Source organism: Calonectris borealis, chromosome 15 (genome assembly GCF_964195595.1).
Source record: "Calonectris borealis chromosome 15, bCalBor7.hap1.2, whole genome shotgun sequence".
Lineage (NCBI taxonomy): Eukaryota > Metazoa > Chordata > Aves > Procellariiformes > Procellariidae > Calonectris > Calonectris borealis.
In genome coordinates, this window is record NC_134326.1 from 3,932,462 (window position 1) to 3,956,630 (window position 24,169).

A 24,169-nucleotide genomic window follows, 5' to 3' on the forward strand; every position below is an offset into this window, starting at 1 on the left:
CACTTGGTGGATATGACACCAAAACGTGGTTAGGCTAGAAAGTCCCCATTCAGCTTGCATTGAACGCGATCGCTTTGTCCCAAGCCACAGCTCCGAGCGCATCGGTGGCAGTGGGTGCTGCCTGCGCCCCGAGGCGGGCAGCGGCATCCTCACAACAGGCGATTCACCCAAAAACCTGAAACCTGCCAACTGCATGAACTAAACGCCTGCTCTGACACATAAACCTGCAATTGCAGCTGCTTGCTCTTTCTGGTGCATTCACACCAGTTTACCTATTGCAACGTGGCCATTTTACTGAACCCATGGCACCCGCCCTGTACACATAGGCATTTTTTTCCAGGAATATCTTTGGATCCAAGATATATACTCATCTATTATGTAAAAAGCCAAACATTCAGCTATTCCAAGAAGTGCCATTTTATGTCCCCCTGGGTGCCCCTACATTACCATTTTAATGCGAAGCAGGAGCACGCTTTTGAAGCGAGTCCACCCATCGCTTCCACTTTGCTGTCCCTGGCTTCACAGCCCAGAACAGCCCCAGCGCACGAGGACCAGATGCCTTTCGGATGAGAGGAAAACCAAGAGATGGCTTCCACTAATGGACACTCAGTTCATGAGAACAGACCACAGCCAGTCCTATGTAAAACGCCCTGAAAAGCACGCAATGCATACGTTAGAGCCTAAGCAGCACCAATTTCATACTGTTGATCCCTTCCTATTAAGCTGCACCACATATTAGCACAGAAAGAGCTGTATAATCAAAACCCATTAGATTTTAGCAAGGCAGCTCCGGTTTATTTTCACCTTATTGGCATTCAGAAATTTTAGTACAGAAGCTCGTCAAAAATATTAACAGAATTTCCTTCTGAAGGTTGCAACATAAAATGCCCTGCTAATTTAGCTGTGGCAATTTAACAATTTAGCGCATATAGCTACTAACCTGGCTCCTTCGTTAGGGCTGGTGCAGCGGGGCAGAACAGGACAAACACAATAGATGCCCGGCACCTCTGTGGCTACAGAGACCCTGTTGTCATTAACATCTTAAATCATCACAGCCAATTCTAACCAAGGTCCTGGCCTGGAGATAAAGATGTCAAGTTTTGCTCATCTGAAGTTTCTTGACCTTTTTTGTGTAAAATGAAACATAAAACACTAACTGTGGGACCAATTACTCCCTGTCAGGTCCAAGTGGAGGCAGCTAGTGGGACACTGGTCGCTGGAGCACATGAAAAGCCGTACAGCCTGCGGCTGCACGAACCCTCCAGGGCACATAAAGACACTGAAGATCATCCTTGACCACAGTCACTTTGTCCAGGCTCCCACACGCTGAGTTTTACCCACTGGTTCCACCCTACAGCTCAACAAGTCCTGTTTGAGTTAGTCTCTCTCCCTCTCAAGTAATAAATTGTTTTCTAAAGGCTCCAAGTGACAGTTTACCACCTCTGGGTAATTTGTTCCAGTAACCAATTACCATTACTATTAAAAAATTGGTCCTTGTTTCTCATCTAAACTTTCACTGAGAAGCCAACTAATGACCCGGCAGCACAACACATCCCAGCTATCAGCTTCTCTTATCCACAGGATTAGGAAGACTCACAATAGCGAAGCCTGAATGTTCAGATTACTGATAGGATTTTTTAGATATTCAGCACAAAACTCTGCTGGGGGAATCACAAGCTCTGCAGTTAGTAAGCAGCTAATAGATTCAGTAGATTTTAACAGGGTCATGTTGACCATGCCAGTCATTTTGCAGTACGATACCACAGCTCTGTCCAGTATCATGGATAATAAATTCAGCCACAGTGCAAATTTACTTTAAATTGAAACAGATCTTTATCAAAGAAGCTAGAATTGGTGTTAAAAATTGCTCATTTCCCTCACCCCCCATAATCTCTGCTCTTCCACCATCATTGCTACCCTGCTTGGAAAGCAATACAAGCAGTCACTGTTGCATCCTTGCTGTTCCAGCTCACACAGCTATACCCACTAGGGTTTGTTTTAATGGCTTAAAGCAAAGAAAAGGGATTTGTATACTGGGAAGCAAGTGGAATCACCATCTCTGTCACAAAGCATTCCCTTTGTAGGCCTGCCATCTGAATTAAAAAAAAAAAAAACAAAACCTGAACCAAGTTTTTCCTACAGCTACTGATGTTAAAATCTAACCCCAACTGATTTATAAAGGTAACAGAGCACGGTGGTGGCAGTGCATGAATGCTATCTTAAAGCCATCAGGATCAGCAGCGCACATATTACAATGAGTTGCTCACAAAGCCATGTTTTTATAGCTAAATATCAAAAACTTTCATCGTTAATCTCGATAGTTCATCATCAGTTTAGGTTAAGTTAAGACCACAGAGCTACTGAGAGAAATGGTGCCTCCTGCCTGGCACCAGCCCTCACAGCGCACCCACCCCTGCAGAGCCCAGCACCCCTCCTCCCCAAATCAGCACCCAGATGTGAGCCAAATGTGCCACCGCTGCATGACCCAGAGCCACCACTGCCCTGCCTGCCGCCCACCACGCAATTATCTAAAAAGATGATTCACAGAGAGGTTTCTGCTTCAGGTAATCTGTCAATTGTCTTCTGAGCTGTTTGTACAACAGGCAGCATCGTGGTTAATGATGGTGATTTAATAAGTGAAAAATGAGTGTTTGGCATACCTTCCCCTGGGCAGGCGGTGGCAAAGGCAGTTGTACGTCAGCACGCCACTGCTGAGCCATTCTTCAAGGGGAGGGAGGAGATTTAGTGCTCAGATTCAGTTTGTCACATGCTTCATTTTTGCCTTGACACCTAGCCTAATTGCATGTCTACAAAGAGTAACTGTCCATACCCTTCCATTACCATGATATTAGGGCTGCAAACAAATCCAGTTACAATAGTGCTGATTCAAGACCAGGAAGGGTAAGCAGCAAAGTATGACACACATGAATTTCAGCAGTGTTTTCATATCTGAGGTCTGCTGGTTGAGGAGGCAGGACTATACTCTGGTTTGTTGCAGGAAGGAGTCTCCCATGGCAAGCCCATAGCTCGGGGGCTGCATGGCATCATCTAGGATTCAGCAAGAACCTTGTCCTGGTTTCGGCTGGGATAGAGTTAATTTTCTTCCTATTAGCTGGTATAGTACCGTGTTTTGGATTTAGTATGAGAATAATCTTGATAACAACAGCTAAAACATCAGTGTGTTAAGTAGTGTTTACCCTAGTCAAGGACTCTTCAGCTTCCCCTGCTCTGCCAGGTGCACAAGAAGCTGGGAGGGAGCACAGCCAGGACAGCTGATCCAAACTGGCCACAGGGGTATTCCATACCATATGACGTCATGCTCAGTATATAGAGCTGGGGGAAGAAGGAGGAAGGGGGATATTCGGAGCGATGGCGTTTGCCTTCCCAAGTCACCGTTACGCGTGATGGAGCCCTGCTTTCCTGGAGATGGCTGAACACCTGCCTGCCGATGGGAAGTGGTGAATGAATTCCTTGTCTTGCTTTGCTTGCGCACATGGCTTTTGCTTTCCCTGTTAAACTGTCTTTATCTCAACCCACGAGTTTTCTCACTTTTACCCTTCCGATTCTCTCCCCCATCCCACCCGGGGGGAGTGAGCGAGCGGCTGGGTGGGGCTGAGCTGCCGGCTGGGGTGAAACCGCGACAAACCTGAATCAGAATAAAGACGCCTGGGCTCCCTCTCCTGCGCAGCCTGCCGTGCTGCACTGCTCCCCCACTGCCGGGCTGCAGCCGCAGTGGCCCCACGCTCCCCTCAGCATCGACGGAGACGGGAAGGCCAGCTCCTGCGCTTGTGCAGGGGCAAAGAGTAATCAAAATGTGCAGCCAATGCCAGGTGCAGAGAGCTGCCAGACAGGGAGGTGACCGTCACCACGCTACGCTGCGGGCACACCTGTATCCTTTGCTCCCAGGAAGACAGTGACGCCTAACCTATGGTGCCCTGTCCCATCCCTCCCACCGCCCTCGCCCAAAGGACCTCTGCAGCTAGCTTGAACAGCTAGACATGTCTGTTGATGATGCATCACCTTGGACATGCCTTTTTCTCGTGTGTCCACTTTTCGGGGCTCACTGCTAACCCAGCTCCACGTTAGCGCACCCAAGTGACAGTATGTGTTCAGTAACGCTACAGCCACACATCTGTGCTTGTCTCCTTCACCTCTCAGCCTTATTGACAACGGCACAAAGCCGTTTTTAGCAAAAAAGCAGCAAATACTCCCATGATCCCCAACGTGCTAAGGTCCAGCAAAAATTAACATGTTCATTTCTTCAGGCAGAAGGGCGAGCTGTCTGTTCGCATGGTGCCATGCGCATGGCTGCAAATCCTAGGTGCCCCAGCCTCACCTGCAACTCCAGGGCTTGCTGTCCCCCAAGCTCACACCACAAGAAAGTCACGCAGCCCACATCTACATCAAGTAAAATTAGCTTATTTGCTGTTCTTAATACACTAGGAAGGCTTCCACAAGATGTCAGCCTAACTAAATGACAATGCTAGCCTTAGGGCGCAGTTCTACTTTTCCAGCGTGTGGGTTTAGCAGGAAAACCAGTTCTGCTGCTGCTCGAGGAGCGGGGTAAGGGAGAAGCCCCCGAGAGAGTTATCTGGTCCTAGCAAGCTTATTCCTGAGGCAGACATGCCATTTTCCCTCTCCATGTTGCATGTGACGATTTGGGCCGTTACTTCAAAGCGCCTTTTCTGGCAGAAGTCCCCAGATGGCACTCGTATGTGGTTTTCCTCGGCACGCAAGCGAGCTTTCAGTCTCAGGAGAAATGCAATCGCGTGAGTTTGCAGGCAGCTGGGGTTTATTCCCAGCTCCCAAGGAACAACGTGAATATTACCGCAGAGTTCCAGACGTAAGAGAATCAGATGCACGCTTTCAGTAATATCTGTTATTTCACGACAAGCGCACATAAAAACATGTTTCGCTAAGAAAAGCGCCCATAAAGTTCATGTTAACAGTTTCCCAAACAGGAAACTCGCTGGCAAGGTGCTAAATAGCCCTTGTTTGGTTACATGCCAAAGAATGGAGAGCTTTAGAAAGGAAGCAACTTACCGTGTTTGAACATTAACTCTTTACTTTGTGCCAAATTACACAATCTTAATGTGGGAGGAACCTACCAACAGATACTGATGCAAAAAAGCAAAACGTTTCCAAAAGATACCTAAATTCAGCCTCCTGGTAATAGCGAAAAGAGGTAGCACAGGAGAGGAGTAACATTTGACCTTATAGCCGTTGTCATTTTATTAATTACACCCTTTGGAATGTTGTTTTTAAATGCTATGTTATTGTTTTTAAATGTTATTAAAATTCAAATCAACACTTCGAATCAGGGTTTTGCACCAGATGAGCTGCTACGGGAAGCGCAACCACAGGTACTTGAGGGCCGTAGCTCCACCAGACAGCTGGCAACTGACAGCTACGGCTGGATTTCAGCTTCTGTACTTTTCGTACAGTGAACATGAAATGGGAAGAAACTCTTTGAACAGGTTTATGTAATTCCTTTGCATGTATTTCTTTCACTCTAGAGCAAATGTGAAAATACTTACTATGCTAGAGCAATTTAAGAAATTTATCTAGCATTTCCTAATTCGCTTTATCATTAAACATAGTTACTTTCCTGATGGGTTGGGGGTGGATTTTTTTGTTTTGCTTTGGTTTTTGGGTGGGTTTGAGGTTTTCTTTTTGTTTGTTTGTTTTAAAGGGTTCACCTTCTCCATCTCTTTACTTTCCACTTAGCACTTCCCTTCAGTCTGCTCTGGACAGGACAGCCCACCACAGAAAGCAAGCACCCCAGGCAGCATTACAATTATGCCATGGGACAGCGAAGGGAGAAGCAGGCAGAAAACCGCAAGTCTTAGTTTAAATAGGTACCTCTAAGGAACCAAAGCTTAATAACAAGGGTAAACAGCCGTTGTATTTTAAAATCTTCTTTTGACACAATTCATCATCTTCCTCCATCAGCATGGGAAGTTTGTAATTCTCAGCTCATCCCGTATCTTGAGGTCAGAAGTGATACCACGCCACTACAGAGCAAACATTTTCAAATGCCTTCTACTACATTATTGCTTTATACCTCAAGATGAAAATAAAAAAGCTTATCCGAGTTGCTTGGAGCGGGAAGCTTACACCCCCCTGCCTCATCCACATCGAGTCAAGGACAGAGCAGCTGCTCCGAAGGCTTTCCTGCACATGCATGCAAAAATCCTATAACCATAAAAAAATTTAAATCAAGTCTGTTCATTTACCTTTCAGTACCAGCTGTCCCAGAGGAAAGTTTGCTCCAGATAAAAGGGCAATGAACTTTTAAAACAAGCAGCCATGACAGCCATTTGCCTCCTCCGTGCTGTGCGTGCATGCTCCGGCCAGAGACCGGCTCGGCTGTAACAGCACAGACAGTTTTGCAAGGTCACTGTTTCTGCAAATGCAAATTTCTGCAACTCTAAAACACACGGGATAACTGTTATGGACCTATCCCGCAGCGAGATGCTAATGGAAGTAATGACCCCCCTTTCACAGGGGGCTTATGACACCAGAACGTAATCGGTGGCCGCAAGGCAGCCCTCAAACTGCTCTGAGCCCCGCCGGTAAATGCCAACCTCACGACTTCTCCTGCACTCCAGTCCCCAGGAAAAAGCAAGCACAAAAGCCACCGTTTGGGGGGAAAAAATAGATTTTCTAGTTTCATAACTGCATGCTGTCAAGCTGGATTCCAATTAAATTTTTCCTGTGCCCTAACGCAAGCTTTGGTTTTTCCAGAAATTTCTCATCGCTTGAAACATTTGCTCCCGTCCTTTGCTCCCGGGCTGCATGCAGTACTTTCTGACACACCACCTTCATCTAAATGACTGTTCTCTCCCTTTACCACTTTTGCAGGGACCACAGTTGCACACAGTTGTTACGCGTAGCTTTAAGCTGCCAAATCCCTCTCACCTCCGCAAAAAGCTGGTGCTAACCAGCATCCTCTGTTCAAACTGTGCATACTTTGCATCTAAAAGTTCCTTTTATGCAGCAATATTTAACAGAAAACAGGCAGCAGCTAGCACCAAGGCACTTCCAACCGCAGCTCTGCGCTGCTTTTAACACCGGCTGAATACAGCCAGCACAGATATAGGAGGGGGGGAGCAGGGTAGTGCAAGTCTTTCCTATTCCTTCTATCGTGGGGACGAAGGACTCCTACCGTTGATTTTCCCCCCTCTCTATCAGTGGTCTTTAACACGATCACAGTATGCAACACAATGCTTTAAAACAGCAAAGCTTCTGGAAAACCCAAACAAAAGGAACGTCACCAGGTGACGTCAGCCTATATAGAGCCCTGTGTGGTCGCAGCGCATAAGCAAATCCATTCTTGTACCGCTTCCCTGAAAAGCTTTTCAGTAAATGCACTCATGCTACTACAGGAGCTTCTCTCAGCAATAAGCCACCCATCTGCCATCAACAAGTTAGGACTAAAGGAAGCCACAGCTGCGGAAAAAGAAAACGTGAGCTTCAATTAAACAGCTGAGCAGCCACTGAGGACGAAAACTTGTATTAAGCATTGATTTAAAAATTGCAGACCTGTCAGAGGAGATCAAGCCAGCGATTTCAAAAGGAATATTCCAAGAGAGCATCGTGGATTCAATTTTGCACTAATATCAAAGGACACTAAACCCAGTAAATTATTCAAAGGCTATCTTACATTAGAGCCTTTTACAGACTCACCGCGTCGAGTCTAAAACTACGACTGAATGCAACCTCCAATGTACTCAAAAGAATGGGTAAGTTCCTGCGTTTCTATATACCTTATATAATGAATGACTGGCTGTGCTTTAAAGGAGCAGTTAGGTGCTAAAGCAAATTTTTCTGCACTGAACCTTATGAAAAAAAATGTTTTCCCATTGTGACACTGTAATCCTCCGTAATAGAGATAAAGACTCATCCTAAGTGTAATATCCAAGTATTCTGTGTTTCGTAGTAAGTTGTTTCTTGCATTTAGAATTAGCTTGTCAGAAATGCATGGCAATGTTATCTGCAGTGAAATCTTCCATCGTGATGTTCAAAGTATACTGATAAGGATATCCTATCTTGTTGTTTTCCTAAATTATATTCTGCAGGCTTACATTTCAAGTGGCCATTAGGGGCTCGTATGCTGGCAGCACTATATGCAATGAGTATGGTTTTAAAAATGCTGCCTGCCTTGGGCATGGCTTGTCCACCAAAATGTCGCTGTGAGAAGCTGCTCTTTTACTGTGACTCTCAGGGGTTTCACTCAGTGCCAAACACCACTGAAAAGGGCTCGCTAGGTTTGTCACTGAGGCACAATTATATTTCTGAACTTGAAAGGGATCAATTTGCAAGCTTCAGTCAACTTACTTGGCTTCACTTAGATCATAATCAAATTGCAACAGTCAGAGAAGATTCTTTTCAAGGACTGTATAAACTTAAGGAATTAGTCTTAAGTTCCAACAAAATCTTTCATTTGCCAAACACAACTTTTAGCCAGCTGCTTAACCTGCAGAATTTGGACCTCTCTTTTAATCAGTTATCCTCTCTGCACCCCGAGCTCTTCTACGGCCTTCGCAAGCTACAGACCTTGCACTTGCGTTCCAACTCCCTGCGGACCATCCCAGTCCGCCTGTTCTGGGACTGTCGTAGCCTGGAGTTCCTGGATTTGAGCACAAACCGCTTGCGAAGTTTGGCTCGCAACGGATTTGCAGGATTAATCAAGCTGAGGGAGCTTCACCTAGAGCACAACCAGCTGACAAAGATTAATTTTGCTCACTTCCTCCGGCTGAGCAGCCTGCACACGCTCTTCTTGCAGTGGAACAAAATTAGCAACTTGACATGTGGGATGGAGTGGACCTGGGGCACCTTAGAAAAGCTCGATTTGACTGGAAACGAAATCAAAGCCATCGACCTAACCGTCTTTGAAACTATGCCTAACCTTAAAACTCTCCTAATGGATAACAACAAGCTCACCACGCTGGATTCCAAGATCCTAAGTTCGCTGACATCCCTCACCACCGTGGGCCTCTCCGGCAATCTGTGGGAATGCAGCCCAAAGATCTGCGCCTTGGCCACATGGTTGAGTGGCTTCCAAGGTCGGTGGGAGCACTCCATCCTCTGCCACAGCCCCGACCACACCCAGGGAGAGGATATTCTGGATGCAGTCTATGGTTTTCAGCTTTGCTGGAATTTATCGACTGTTGTTACACCCGTGGCTACAACGTACACAGTTCCGACTACCGAGTACACGAAAAGAATAAGCTCTTCTCATTTCCATATGGGAGACAAAGAGATTCCAACTACGGCAGGCATGGTCGTTACCACCGAAGAACACTTCCCCGAGCCAAACAATGCCATCTTCACTCAGAGGGTAATTACAGGAACAATGGCTTTATTGTTTTCTTTCTTTTTTATCATTTTTATAGTGTTCATCTCCAGGAAGTGCTGCCCTCCCACATTAAGAAGAATTAGGCAGTGCTCAATGATTCAAAACCACAGGCAGCTCCGATCCCAAACACGGCTGCATATGGCAAATATGTCAGACCAAGGACCCTATAATGAATACGAACCCACCCACGAAGGACCCTTCATCATCATTAATGGCTACGGACAGTGCAAGTGTCAGCAGCTGCCGTATAAAGAATGTGAAGTATAATACCTACATGCCATCAAAAAGTAAATCAGATAAGTAACCTATTTTAAAATTGTAGGGGACCTACATCAGATTCTAATTTTTACAAATGTTGACATAAAGCCTAATTTTCCAAGCTACTTAATGGAAACATTGTTTATGGAGTGGTGCGGTATTTTTAAGTTTTTTAAAAAAATAAATCCATAATATTTTCAGTGTTAAAGAAGCAATGATTACATTAAACTTGCACTCCTAATGTTTAAAAGTCTAAAAAGATGCTCACCTCAAACTATGTAAAATGTTTCATGTTATGTAATTATATGACTGTGTGTAAGCATTTATACCCAAGTCTCCATATTCTACTTTTTCTAATGAAAACAGTCTGAGGGGAAGGATACTGGATATCTGTACAGAGATCTGCGGGGGGCCATACGCTCCGTTTGTTCCACTGCAGCTGTAGGATCCCAAACACTCCAGCTGGCTCCGTTCACTTTAAAGGCAGCCGTGGAGGAAGATTTTTCCTCCTCTGATAATTTCACTCCAGTAAAAAAGGGGAGGGGAAACAGAAGAAGAGCAAGGAAGGTCCAGGTGGGGATTTAAGCACATTGGGGACCCGTGAATTTAATTTAAATACAGTCTTCCTATCTGTATTCATAGTTTGGCTTGCTTAAACGGACCTTGCTAAAGCTAACAGATACAGAAAGGAGCAGTTCACGCGGTCACAAATTAGCAGGACGACTCTCCAGGCGCTTACAAAGTAGGCAGCGTAGCTTATTTAGGAAGGCTCAGTACGAGGGGATCAATTCTAAATATTAAGTGCATTCAATTCTTATCAGCTCTCTGGTTTGACTTGATGATGCTTTTCATGAATTCCGGCTAATTACGTACGACTATGAACAAACGGCATTTCAACATCTTTTCATGTGTAAATACCCTTAATGCAAGTTTTTCTTAATTAAAAGTAAATATCAAGTGCGAGGTTAAGGAGAAGAGGGAAGGAAGGAAGAAGCCTCTCTTTGTCCCCCCGCTGCCCCCCCCAGCTGAGGCTTCCTCTCGCCTGGAAGCTATTTTCATGCACTAACTCCACTGGTTTCTCTGGAGACAGTACTAGCCCCTGTAATATAAGCTCTCACTTGTCCTCTTCCAAAATTCAAGGTAATTACCAGCTCAAAAAAAAAAGTACCTTCTGATAAGTTAGGAAAATATAATTAGTTTATAGAATAGTTCACTGAAAAATGTTTCGTTTCTTACTTGGTATGGGACAGAATCTAAACTAGGATGCCGTTTAAAAAAAAATCATATATAAATATATAAACACACACGCACCTCATTCTTAAGGAGTAATTTGATTTCTTTAGCCAGAAGTACCATATTGCTATTTATACTATATTATGAAATTATATGTAAATATTTGCAGATCTATGCAGCGACGGTGGTACTCGGATGCCACAGGGGTGGGGGGCGGGGAGGGTCTGCAAAGGATTACATTATTTTTAAGTCAACTGCTCAAATATTGTAAACATTCTAACCAAAGCTATAAAAGGACCAGAGGGATGGAAATTTTCTTTATATATATATACACATGTAGGTATAACTAAAAAAATGTGTTGTGTCCAATGCTGCAGTGTTAAACAATTACCAGCACACACCGATGAAGAAAAGAAATTCCTCACAGTGTTGACATACCTTGAACAAATCCGTAATTACAGTATGCTAATTGTGTTGTACTAAACTATTCTGCAAACTTTTTAAACAGAAAAATCACCGCATAAAAATCTGTTTGCTATTTCACTCTGCTTTTATATATCTGTATTACCACTTAGTGAGGTATTTAGGGTGCAATTATACAACAGTTTGATGTTTTATTGTGAAATGAATTCGTCCAAGACAATTATAGCAAGATAAGTGTGACTTCTGTTAAGATTTTACATAAAGATTTTTCAATTACTGGTTCTGAAGATATTAATTTGCATCATTTTACTTTTACATACAGTGCCCTTATTATAAAACAAATATTTTGTTTACTTCCTGTGACTCTGTACTTTAATGGAAGAGATTCAGTGAAGCCTAATGGTGTTCCATAGAGACACCTTTGAACCCTCGTAACTGTTTATACTACGATGAGCCGATTTACACCTATTCTAGGAAATCAATTACTGCTTTTAACTGAATACAATAAATCCTGCAGGGCAGGTGGACAAAGAGCAAATATTCTGTATGATTAAATCCCACATGAGCCAGAAGGCCAGACCTAAGCTGATAAATACAAAAATGTTCTGGTATCCAAGGGCATTGAGCTCCTTGTAGAAAGACTTGCTTCATTCCTTACCACGAGTAAGTGCTCACAGCTCTTCCCTCACGTCCAGGCTTTTGCTCTGCTCTGGGCAGGCAAGCGTGCACCACCGCCTCAGCAGCAACCTGCCCCCTTCCCTTGTGTTAACCAACACCATGGTCTGCACCAGGGGGAACTGGAAAGCAGACACTTTTGGGAATGATTTTCATGTACAGCTGTAGGGTACCAGCAGAGACAAAGTTATAACTGAACTCATTAATTATATTGGCAGCCAAATAATCTTGCTACACTATCATCAACCATCAGATGTCAATACTGAACTCTGGCATCCTCAGCCGCATTTGCAAAAAGCAATTCCACCTCTCTCCTCCACACCCAGCAAAAACCCTTGCTGCAAGACAGTTCGAAAGGTACCATGCCAGTCTTCCACACAGTAATGAGAAGTGGCCGCTTGACTGAAGCACTGAGGTACCTCCCGAGGAGGTCCTTTCCCAGCACCCCAGCTCTGTGCAGAAGCCCACTCCATCTTACAATTATGCCCAAGAGTCAAGACGGATGTTCCAGCAATGCTGGATTTAATCCTCTTCTCCACCCCAGCCACTTATACCAATTTTCCAAGCATTAAAGCACTGTTCCTGTGTCTCTTAAAGCAAACACACCCAAGCACCCAACTTCTCTCCCTCACCAGTATCCCCAGTTTCCACTGGTCCTGCACTGCTGCCCTGGCTTGCAGACAGCAAAGCAGGAGGCCAGCAGACACAGCCTAGCATGGCACCATTCAATTTTACTTTGGCTGCGTGTTAGTGTGTAGTACAGAGAGTCAATCTCCCAAATGCCGTGGTTTATGTCTGCCATTTCCAAAACCATTTGTTGCCAGGTTCCAGGCATAAGCAAAGCAATTCCGCAAACATTACGTTTAGGATAACAGGTATCATAAAACTCGCAGAATGTCAAACACTAGCAGTGAAGTCAACTTGAATTCCCTTAGGAGAGACAGCAAACGGCAGGCAAAGCTATTGCTCTATACAAGGACATGACCAGAGGCTGTTAATTTTTGGTTTTTAACTTTTTTTTTTAAAAAAAAGTTACTGTCTTCCATTCGCAATTGCTTGTGACTCTTCCAGGCAAGAAGGGTATTGTAATAATCGCATTAGTCGGCAGTCTCTGATTTATTTTGTTTATGGAACAAGAACCATGATGATTTGGTTTAAATTCATTGTATTTCAATACAAGCACTGGCTGATGACAAGAGGTCGTTAACTTGCTCTCCCCAAATATCATCTCTGTCACACAGCCTCAGTTTCTACAGATACTAAATGGCATTATAGGTGCTTCACCACCTCTAGGCACAGCTTCATGCAAGTGTTCAGGGTCTTTTAGAAATGAAAGTTTCTTCTACTGCTCTTGAGATCCTCATCCCATCCAAAGATCTCCTCCAGCCTCACTGATCTCCAGCCAGCTTTTCCTCCTCCCCACCCTCACGTCAGTGAAATGCAAACCGTGTAGCACAAGTTCAATTTTTGAGTCATCATACTGGAACACGTCTGAATTACTGCTTTCAGTTCCCCTCTCATTAGTTGCCCTACATTAGATCATCGTTTAAATGCACACAACTAAAAATTACTCAATAAAGAGTAAAATGGGTTAGCGTTTAGTCTCTGGCTGAAGTGTTCCTCTGCACAGAGCTCCCATTTCCTATCAGATGGAAACATAATTAATGCTGCTGTATCAATGTTTGGTTTTGTTTGCTTCTCCCCCAAGCAGAAATTATCTGATTTTTCAGCAATAAGCCTAGCCTGCATGCAAATCTAAGCATCTGAGCTTATGTCCCATTACCTCCCTTAGAAGACAGTGGCCTATTGCTAAAATGTAAAATCAGAAACATCCAGTGGCTTTAAGACAGAAATCTGCACTACACATTTATTTTTTCATGTGTCTAAGTTAATTTCTGTACTACTTTAATGAAAATAAAGTTGATTTAATTCTGTGATCTGCGTAGCTATCAAAATCCATATGTTCAGACCTATGAAATCCAGCCAGAAGCTGAAATTCATCTTTCTTGTGAAGTTTTCCATAAAAATTAAAAGTTCAGAAAGGGATACAGTATTTCTCCTCCCCCAAAAAAAGGAACAAGCAAGGAAACAACAAAAAAAGCCAGTTGCGCAGCAGCAGCTCCTCCCTCCCCGTGCCTTTTTCCATTGCAAAGAGTCCTGTACGCTGGAACTGATGCCAGGCTTTGCTTTTTAAGCCATCACGCTAGCAGGATGCTTAAAGATCATTTCAGAGTCATCTGGAAAGTCAGCATTTCATGTCTTGCATAAAAACCTTTTGAGAGGTATCTAGGGAAAGGTAACAGAAGCTTTGATGGATATCATTAAGTCTCAGACAGGGCGAAACTTGCGCTATCTAAGGGCAAAACACTATGCAGCTTGTGCACCTCTGGTGTAAGCAAAAGCTGCACCTGCCATCCTTCAACCACTCCTTTGTGAAAGAAACAAAAACCCACCCCATTTTTCTTTTTACCATCATGAAAACATTAGTGAGTGAACTATTCTACCAGCTTAGCAACCAGAGATTAAAAAGAAGGCGTCTTAGATGCATTGTATTTAAATTATGTTTAAAGAGCCACTTTCTGGTGGGAGGGGGTGTAAGAAATGGAGTAAAACAAAGTGCAGTGTACAGAAGATTTTTGTTATTAAAATTGTGCATACTGTAAAACTGAATTTGCCTCTTTCTTCCTCCCTTTTCAGACAGTTGTCAAAAGCTCATTCTTTCACAGTACATAAAGACCAGTCTACATACTCTGCAGTTTAAGAGCGCAGCAGCACTATCCAAAGCAGACAAGTCAGGTTTGGGCCAGTCCATTTGCCATAATCATATCAAATACAGCACTTTCTGTTTTACCACAATAACTGAGCTGGTCTGCATGGGTTCTTCTCAAACAACGTGTCTCTTGACTAGCAAAAATTGTTTGTATAAGCAAGATAAGAGAGTGAAAACCAAACCAAAGTCAAACTCTCGGCCCTTGAGACTGAACCCCTGCGAGTACCTGCATCAGAAACAGCACTGGCAGTAGCATCCTCTCCAGCGCGTTGGCGTGAGCCTTGGCACGACCTGGCAGAGGCTGCCTGCAGGCTGCTGAGACCTGGCTCTAACCCTGGGCGTTCCCCTTGGGTCGCCTGGTAGACCAGCCGTTGGTCATGGTGCCAGCCAGGAGCGTGGCGTTTCCAACAGGACCACCTTGCCAAGAGTTTAGCAAGGACAAACAATCTGTACCATGCAGAGATGTCAAACTAGCAAGACATCACTTCAGCTCTGAATTACAGCCATCTAGGAAGTGTCACAAATGCACTCCCTGTACAAGAAATGTTCTTTATACGGGTTACTGCAATGAACATAACGTTCAAAATCATGGTGCTTCAATAACAAGAGCAAGATTTCTGATTTAGAGAAGTGACAAGTTCACAGACACAACCCAAAAGCCTTGATACAACAGCTGAACAAAAGAACAAGTTTCAGGATGTTCCAAGGCAATTACATGCACTGAACTGCCAGCTAAAATCATTTTAGTAAGTAAGCCTTAGCTGCATTTACTTTTTTGCAAAAGGTTTGGCTGGAACAAGTTCTCAAGGGTTTTAAATGTCAATTGGCTAACTGCCTCTCAAATCCTTCTAATACTTCAAAGAAGCACATGATAAATCTATTTTCTTGAACTCTCAAAGAGACTAATTTTAAGATAAAAAGCATCTCTCAAATGCAAAACCAGTTGTTTTCACAAGCAAAGGTAAGATAGCATAAGAGGAAAAGAAAAGATATTCTGAATATACTATGCAAAACCTTTAAATCCAATTAGTAACGAGGAAATGTCAACACCACTAGCAACTTGCTTTTAAATGTAGGCTGTGTTAAGACAACTGCAAAAATTTGAGACTCAAGAATCTGACCCGAGAGGACTGCACAAATGAACTGAAAATTGCAGCACATCTGGGAAAGCGCCGACTCCCTCCTCTGGTGAGTGTACAGGCTAAGGGACAGAATTCAGTGCAAGTGTTCATCCACTATAAAACTAATGTTAATATTTATTGTAATCTGTTCTTAAGGAAGAAAGATTTATGAAATCATCATTACCTAATCAACCATTTCATTACCATGAAGATACTAGGAAAACAATTGTACTATAATGAATTAAAGCTCTATCTGTCATATTTGACATCAGGAACCATGTGGTCTGGGAGTTATTTTGGAGGAAATTCTTTATGATGAGGGTGGTGAGGCACTGGTACAGGTTGCCCAGAGAGGTGGTAGATGCCCCATCCCTGGGAACATTCAAGATCAGTTGGACAAGGCTCTGAGCAAACTGATCTGGTTGAAAATGTTCCTGCCCATGGCAGGGCGGGTGGACTAGATGGCTTTTAAATGTCCCTTCCAACCCAAACCATTCTATGAAACAAAAAAATGACTACAATTGCCTCATTAACGAAATTTCATATTTATTTCTGTGATGCATGACTAAAGAGGTTTGTCTACTAAGGGCGTTCAGCAAACATTTCTGGGCTGAGAGGTAACCAAAACATTATTTTAGTTCTTCTGGTTTTCATCGACAGGGTCTAGTTTTTCTTCTTTTTTAGTCTGCTAAAAGGACGAGACCAAAGACTTAAATATACACAAAAATCGTTTGAGACCTTCTGAACTGGCAGCATAAGAAACAGCAGCTAGCAGCTGAACAGCAACCAGAGGGGAATATATCTTGAGTTAAATACAAGACCTTCTCCCCAGCGTGTAACACAAACACTTTCAATACACACACAAACAAAACTGAAGCGGTATTCTCTACTACCAGGATATTTTAAGAAACTAATAAATACTTTTTAAAAGTATTTTTAAAGTCCTTTTTTTTTTTTAAAAGGAAGATTTATTTTAAATGCTGTTCAAGTAACTTACCCCCTTTTCTCCCAGCAGGCTCTACTACTTGTATGTTGAATACTCAAGCAAACTAGACACAAAGAAAGTGCTGTTTTTCTTTTCCAATCCTTACCCCTGAGTGTGCAGTGCATCCAGTGTTTGATATAGGTGCATTATGCTTTATACCAGTTTAAAAAAGCAGCCTTATTTCATGAAAAGTCTTGAAGTAAGTGGAAATTGTTCATCCATCAAGAAGGTTCTTAAATAATGAATGGGTCATAATTCTTTACAGTCAAGAGCAATTAATTTTCTGTATTATAATCAGGAGAATAAGTCTGAAAAATCCATTCTAATGGCTCTGAATCTGAAGGTAGTGTTGCAGTTGAATTTTTAATCTTAAAATACAGGAGCAATGAGGACTTCTGCTGTTTAAACATACAATCTTCCACCAAACAGAACAGCTTTACTGCATATTTAATAGGTAGAACGGGTTTTGCAAGACTGCATGAGATTAAAGACAGCACTAGATACAGGAAATGCATTTCAAGTAGAAAAGTCCTTCCAAGTTACTTCTCAACTGCCTAGCTACAAAAATTCTTGAAATATCCTTTATGAAGTGTACAAAAGACGGCAGAAGAGCTTATTGCAAAAAGTAGTTTTACTTACATGTTTGCAAAGAGCTAAAAATATTGAGAAGAGTATTAATGCGGAATCCAGCTCAAACCTACAGCAAGTATTCTTATTAGGATGCATTTGCTCTCTTCCCTTTAACTAACTCCTAAATAATCCATCATGTATCCAGAACCTCTGCCTCAAAAGTCATGTGCTGTTAGCTGGGACTATCAGTTTCTGCCCTCAAATAGATTCTTCAACCCTGATACCACCTTAAGTTTTTAATCTTTCAGAGAAGAAAAAACTGTAAAGTTAATACAGTTCTTAGTAAAGCTAATAATGACACAATCTGTTAGCAGTGAGAACACGGGAGAGGGGACAGGGACAGACTGCAAGTGAGTTTCCATCTCTAAAGGCACCACACAACAGTTAGCAAGGGGAAAACACATATGCATTCCCCTGCACCGCAGACACTTTCAGAAGCTTTATTAGCAATCTCTGCTTTGAGTAAGTCAAATTCTAGCTGCCCAAGCCGACTTACCTGACCCAGAAGGGAGTCACACAGTGAATATCCTCAGCACACACCTATCGAAGGATACGAGCCAGGAACAAACTGCTAAGTTGGGAAAACCACACAGCAGGCCATTCTGCAAGTGCCCAGGTCTAACTGTGTAACTCCCATTTAAAGAGCAAGAGATATTAAAGCATCATCTATGTTGTCCTCAGGATAAGACAACGTGCTTCAGTAAAGACGTGGAACTACTTATTGATCGAGTCTAGCCCTGAAGCATGCCATCCCCAAACAAACGGCAACATCTGTTGTATCAAGGTCTACAGAGACTTAGGATTAACTTCATGCTTGAAATTCTGGTTGAATAATTTAAAGGTTAAGGAATTCCTCCTCAACCTTTCCAGATAGTCCCGAAGATGGAAATAGCTGTGCCGCTGCTTCCAGGTAGGATAGACACCTAGCTCAGCACCCAGAGGAGCAGTAGACCACTTGCAAGGCAGACCCGGAGCACAGGCAGCCAAGTTTGGCAACTCCTAATGACAGCTGGAAGCTCTAAAGATATACACTCGATACCTGTAGGGTTCAGGCCTTCAAGAATTTAACAGCCACAGGGCAGGCAGGACGAGAAAGCCATCTCTAGTTTATATTCTTGTCTATGGACGACCGGTTTAGCTCTGGGACATCTATTAGCACCATGGCAGCTGTGGAACTTGGAAATAAGAGAGCTCTGACTACATGACAGATGCTTTTTGCCTGCAATTAGCATCCAGTCCTAAGACACCAGAAACTTCAAAAAAGGCTAAGGTTAGACATTTGATTAGGTTGAACTACAGAAAAAAATACAGCAAGCTTTGGCAGGTGCTACATCTCTAACATGACACTATGCTCCTGAGCGAAACAAAAATAACAGATACCTTCGAGAAGTTGCTATAGGCTATACTGACAGTTAACTTTTAGGAGAAGTCTGTACATCCTTTACTGAAACTACAAAGTAGCATGCTCAATGTCCCATGTGTAATGAGCTGTTGCCAGATACTGCCTGTGCGTGGAGAGCAAGTCTCTAGACCAGCTAAAATATGTCAGTCCTTTGGATGAGGGACATCTGCTGCCCATAGTTAAAATAATTAAACACCCACATAGTCCACCATGTAACATAATGTAACAATGAAATCAGGACTAAGGCATTTCAGGTATTTACAGACCGTGCGTGCAACTTCAATATACCTTCAGTGCTGGGAACTGCTGAACAAGTTGCAATGCCTTTTACACTCCAAGTTTTGGATTTGTCAGCAATGTAGGTATTTGTTGACAAATCTGAAACTTGGAGAAAACCACCACTTTGTTCCAAATCTGAGAAGCGTTTATGGAATGAATTCAAAGCTCTTGCTCCCATGCTGCAGAGATGTACCCTTGCCAGCAGGGACCGGGACAGCAAACACCACCTGACACACAGCAAGGTTCTTGTGCAAAAAGCACTTGCACAAAAGCAGTAACATTACATGGAGACCTGGAACGTGGAAGTGCTCCGCATCCTTCTCTAACGCAGCTGAAGACTGCTCCAGGATCTTCCCGTGACTAACAGCTGTCTGACAGCACGTCGTAAAGCACAGTGGACAAATGAAAGCACTGACAACGTGGAGAACGACTCCAGTGCACCACGCAGATAAATTTCAGGGATATTGCCCCTTCATATCTACAACTGTCTATGGACAACAATTAACTTGACAAAGCATGCCAATGAGAGTGTCCAGAGACACATAAAAAAGTTTTATACTACATTCAAATGAGCTGATGCTACTAGACTGCAGACTGCTTTCTTCTTCTTAGTGAGCACTTGATCATTTGAATATACCACAGTAAAGCTGCATCATCAAAATAGGAACTTTCCGACACCTACTTTTACCGTCCATTTATTCAAAAATATAATCTTCATCAGGCAAAATAGTAAGTGATCATCAGCTTTAAAAAACAGTTTCAATTGTTTATGCAAACTTAGCTACATTGCAGCACATTCTGTTCACTGCAACTCCTCTGACTTCCACCTGTGCTGTAACAGTCAGGAACAAAATTTAGTCTGTGCTCACTGACCATCAGACACCCACTGGGAATCATGAAAATACAAGGAAGCTACTCCAAAAAGATGAGGTTACGTAAATAACAAAACAACCCAACCACCCCATTCCTCTAAAACATTAATTATGCACACATATGCAATGAATAAAAAAAAAAAAATAGAGGCACAACACGATAAATCCACCTGAAACAACATATGCAACCAGTGATCCTGGGGTGCTAACTGAAAGCAATCGTTAAAAAAATCAAAATTAAATCTCCACCCCACCCCCCAACAACCAAAACCACTACTAATGGGAAAGTTTATTTATGAAGGGCAGAAAAACTTGTAAAAATTCAGTTTCAAGAAGGGTTTGGGCCGCTGCAGATGTGATATTATCTCAGTACCAGACTCCTCTGTTACCATGTTAACCAATAACTTAATGTTATCTTTATCTATATAAAAGTACATCAGCTCTGACCATATCATCTTATCCTAAACCTATGTCTGTTAAAATTGTGTGCCTACTACTTCACAACTGCCTTTTTCTGAGCTTTTTACCCATTACCAGCTGCAGGTCATCCATCTTGCACTTCGGGTATTTCCTGGTCGTCTAAACCTCCAGCTAGTCTAAGTATTGCTCAGTTGCCATAAATCGATTTAAATGGGTAAACTATGCTAAAAATACTACTAACTTTAATCCTGGGTGGGGTTTTTTAGAATAATTACTATATACTGTTTCCTACATTTGCTTATGCAAGACAAATGTTTTAAACTACTGAAAGAATTAGGACTAAATGACAAGTCCACAGACTTGACGCAGATTGCTCACAGACACAAGGTGCAAAATATGATAAAGAACAAGAACAGGTTTCAGTGCTTTGAGCCAGGAAAAAAAACAAAACACCATTCTGAGCAGGAAAGAGGACTTCTTTGTGATTATTAAAACAGCTTCTACCAAAGCCATTACACAGCCTGATTTCTATTTTGACAAGTGGTTATTTCTTTTTTTATGTAATGCAGTTATAATCAGGAAAGGCCTATTTTACCAGTATGTTATCAAAAGCATTCCACTGCCTTTGAAACACATATTTCAAATTAGTAACATATTTCCAGTATTTTCATTAATATTAAAAAAAACCTGCAAAAGTCTTACTTCCTCATATGAGCTATAATTTGCAACTCCACTCTTGCAGAGTCTGTTCCCTAACAAAAAAAGCACATCAGGAGAACACACAAGTTAGTCTTCTTCCAAATTTCATAACATCTTTTAACTTTAATGGCAGCTGACCAAAATATTCAAGACTACTCCAGGCTAAAACCCATTCCTAATCCCTGTAACTTTCTCCAGAATTCCCACTCGAGGGCAACGCTAGAAGCAGCAGAAAATGCTGGGTCCGGTTAGCAGGCGCTGGGGCTGGTTTGTAAGCAGTTCATATCTTAAGTACAATTGAATCTCGACCATATGAAGTGATAAATTCCATCCCCAGCCCACACAGGAACCCACTTACTAACTAACTAACTTGCATATACATACATACATTCACACACGCCTTGTGCTTCAGCTGCAGGGGTAACTAGCAATTTCATTCAAATATCTTCACAGGCAACAGTAATCAGGCAAGTCCTCTTTTAAGCAATTGTGAAATCAAACCTTTAAAATTACTGTCTAGTGCTATCAATGTATTATTTCTTGAGGGGGACAAGTGGTATTGCAACAGCACAAAGTAATTTTTTTACTATTATTTTCACCTGTGATGTGGGGGAGTAGGGGAAGGGATGAAGAGAGATGTCTGTCTGGTCTGGAAAACAACAGGTTCTCCAACATTTTGCACTACTACCAGGTAATGGAGCTACCGGTGTTCTCTTATGGCTTATTCTAATATCTAAAGAAGTTAACAGCATAGTTTTTATGATATAGAGCACACAGGTTCTATAACTCTGCAACACATTTCCACCACTGAGGCAAAAATATCTATTCATATAGATAAGTAATGGTAGGAAAGTGCCAGGGTGCCAAGAAAAAAATCATCCTACAACAACATGCATCTTTTCCTTAAGAGCTCAAAAGGAAACTGAAATTGGTAATAATACATCATATGCTAAAACTGAGTTTTCATTGAACTGAATTTTCCTAGTTTCCATTAAATCCATTTAGGCTCGCCATTTCCATTTAGGCTCGCCAATGTGACTCCCATCTACAAGAAGGGCCGGAGGGAGGATCCGGGGACCTACAGACCGGTCAGCCTGACCTCGGTGCCGGGGAAGATCATGGAGCGGTTGGTTTTGAGGGTGCTCACGAGCCATGTCCGGGACAACCAGGGGATCAGGCCCAACCAGCACAGGTTCATGGAAGGCAGGTCCTGCTTGACCAACCTGATCTCCTTCTATGACCAGGTGACCCGCCTAGTGGATGAGGGAAAGGCTGTGGATGTGGTCTACCTGGACTTCAGTAAGGCCTTTGACACTGTCTCCCACAGCATTCTCCTAGAGAAGCTGGCGGCTCATGGCCTAGACAGGTGCACTCTTCGCTGGGTAAAAAACTGGCTGGACGGCCGAGCCCAGAGAGTTGTGCTGAACGGAGTTAAATCCAGTTGGTGGCCGGTCACGAGCGGTGTTCCCCAGGGCTCAGTACTGGGGCTGGTCCTGTTCAATATCTTTATCAATGATCTGGATGAGGGGATCGAGTGCTCCCTCAGTCAGTTTGCAGATGACACCAAGCTGGGCGGGAGTGTTGATCTGCTGGAGGGCAGGAAGGCTCTGCAGAGGGACCTGGCCAGGCTGGATCGATGGGCCGAGGCCAACTGTATGAGGTTCAACAAGGCCAAGTGCTGGGTCCTGCACTTGGGCCACCACAACCCCATGCAACGCTACAGGCTTGGGGAAGAGTGGCTGGAAAGCTGCCCGGAGGAAAAGGACCTGGGGGTGCTGGTCGACAGCCGGCTGAACATGAGCCGGCAGTGTGCCCAGGTGGCCAAGAAGGCCAATGGCATCCTGGCCTGTATCAGGAATGGTGTGGCCAGCTTGAGCAGGGAGGTGATCGTGCCCCTGTACTCGGCACTGGTGAGGCCGCACCTCGAATCCTGTGTTCAGTTTTGGGCCCCTCACCACAAGAAGGACATGGAGGTGCTGGAGCGTGTCCAGAGGAGGGCAACGAAGCTGGTGAAGGGCCTGGAGCACAAGTCTGATGAGGAGCGGCTGAGGGAACTGGGGTTGTTTAGCCTGGAGAAGAGGAGGCTGAGGGGAGACCTCATCGCGCTCTACAACTACCTGAAAGGAGGTTGTAGCGAGGTGGGGGTTGGTCTCTTCTCCCAAGTAACAAGTGATAGGACAAGAGGAAATGGCCTCAAGTTGCGCCAAGGGAGGTTTAGATTGGACATTATGAGAAATTTCTTTACTGAAAGAGTGGTCAGGCCTTGGAACAGGCTGCCCAGGGAAGTGGTGGAGTCACCATCCCTGGAGGTATTTAAAAGACGTGTAGATGAGGCCCTTAGGGACATGGTGTAGTGGGCATGGTGTGTTGGGTTGACGGTTGGACACGATGATCTTAGAGGTCTTTTCCAACCTGTATGATTCTATGATTCTATGATTCTATAAATCATGATGCTGGGGCAAAGTTAGGACTCTACAAGCCAGCTTGGACCCAGCATTAACAAAGCAAACATACCTGAAATCTTTTGCAAAATCTAAGAAGTTTATGTTTCTTGTTACCTTGAACATGTTTTCTAGTTGAGGTCCGAGAGCCAGGTTGTACCTGATTAAGTTTGCCAGGTCCCCACCCGCCCTTCAAGCAGCACACATCCTCCCCAGAGACCTCCATGAGATGGCGGTTCATGCCTAGTCAACAGATGGGAGGCAGAAGAGTGCCCAGGTTCTATTTTACAAAACTCCAGATGTAAAGAGGTTATTTTGCAGTGAGTCTGGCATCCTACTCCTTCAGGAGTCTGCAAGCTTGTATTCCTCTTCTCTTCCCTCCCCACCGTGAGCAGGCAGGGCACGTGCCGGAGCGGGGGGCTCAGGACTCCAGCAACCCAGGTCCAGGCTGCTCCGCTGCGGCCGGTTGCGCCTCTGCAGCGCAAGGGCTGACCGGGCAGGTGTCTCCTCCTGGGCCATCCTGGACCACAGCCCCAAGCCCCAGCTCCAACCCAACCCAGCAGAGAGCAGAAGAAAACATGCAATGGGAAAGCAGCGAGT

At 43.6% G+C, this 24,169-nt stretch overlaps 2 protein-coding genes across 3 annotated transcripts in view; one reads left to right on the plus strand and one right to left on the minus strand.

Annotated features, from left to right (window-relative positions):
* Nucleotides 1-24,169, minus strand: part of CTNNA1 (catenin alpha 1) — a 120,392-nt gene that overhangs the window by 49,895 nt on the left and 46,328 nt on the right. The gene's annotated exons all lie outside the window — the stretch shown is intronic.
* Nucleotides 7,323-11,134, plus strand: LRRTM2 (leucine rich repeat transmembrane neuronal 2). The gene is made up of 2 exons (XM_075164071.1): nt 7,323-7,745; nt 8,082-11,134. Exons 1-2 carry the CDS (start codon nt 7,742-7,744, stop codon nt 9,626-9,628), a joined length of 1,551 nt encoding a protein of 516 aa, XP_075020172.1. The 5' UTR covers nt 7,323-7,741; the 3' UTR covers nt 9,629-11,134.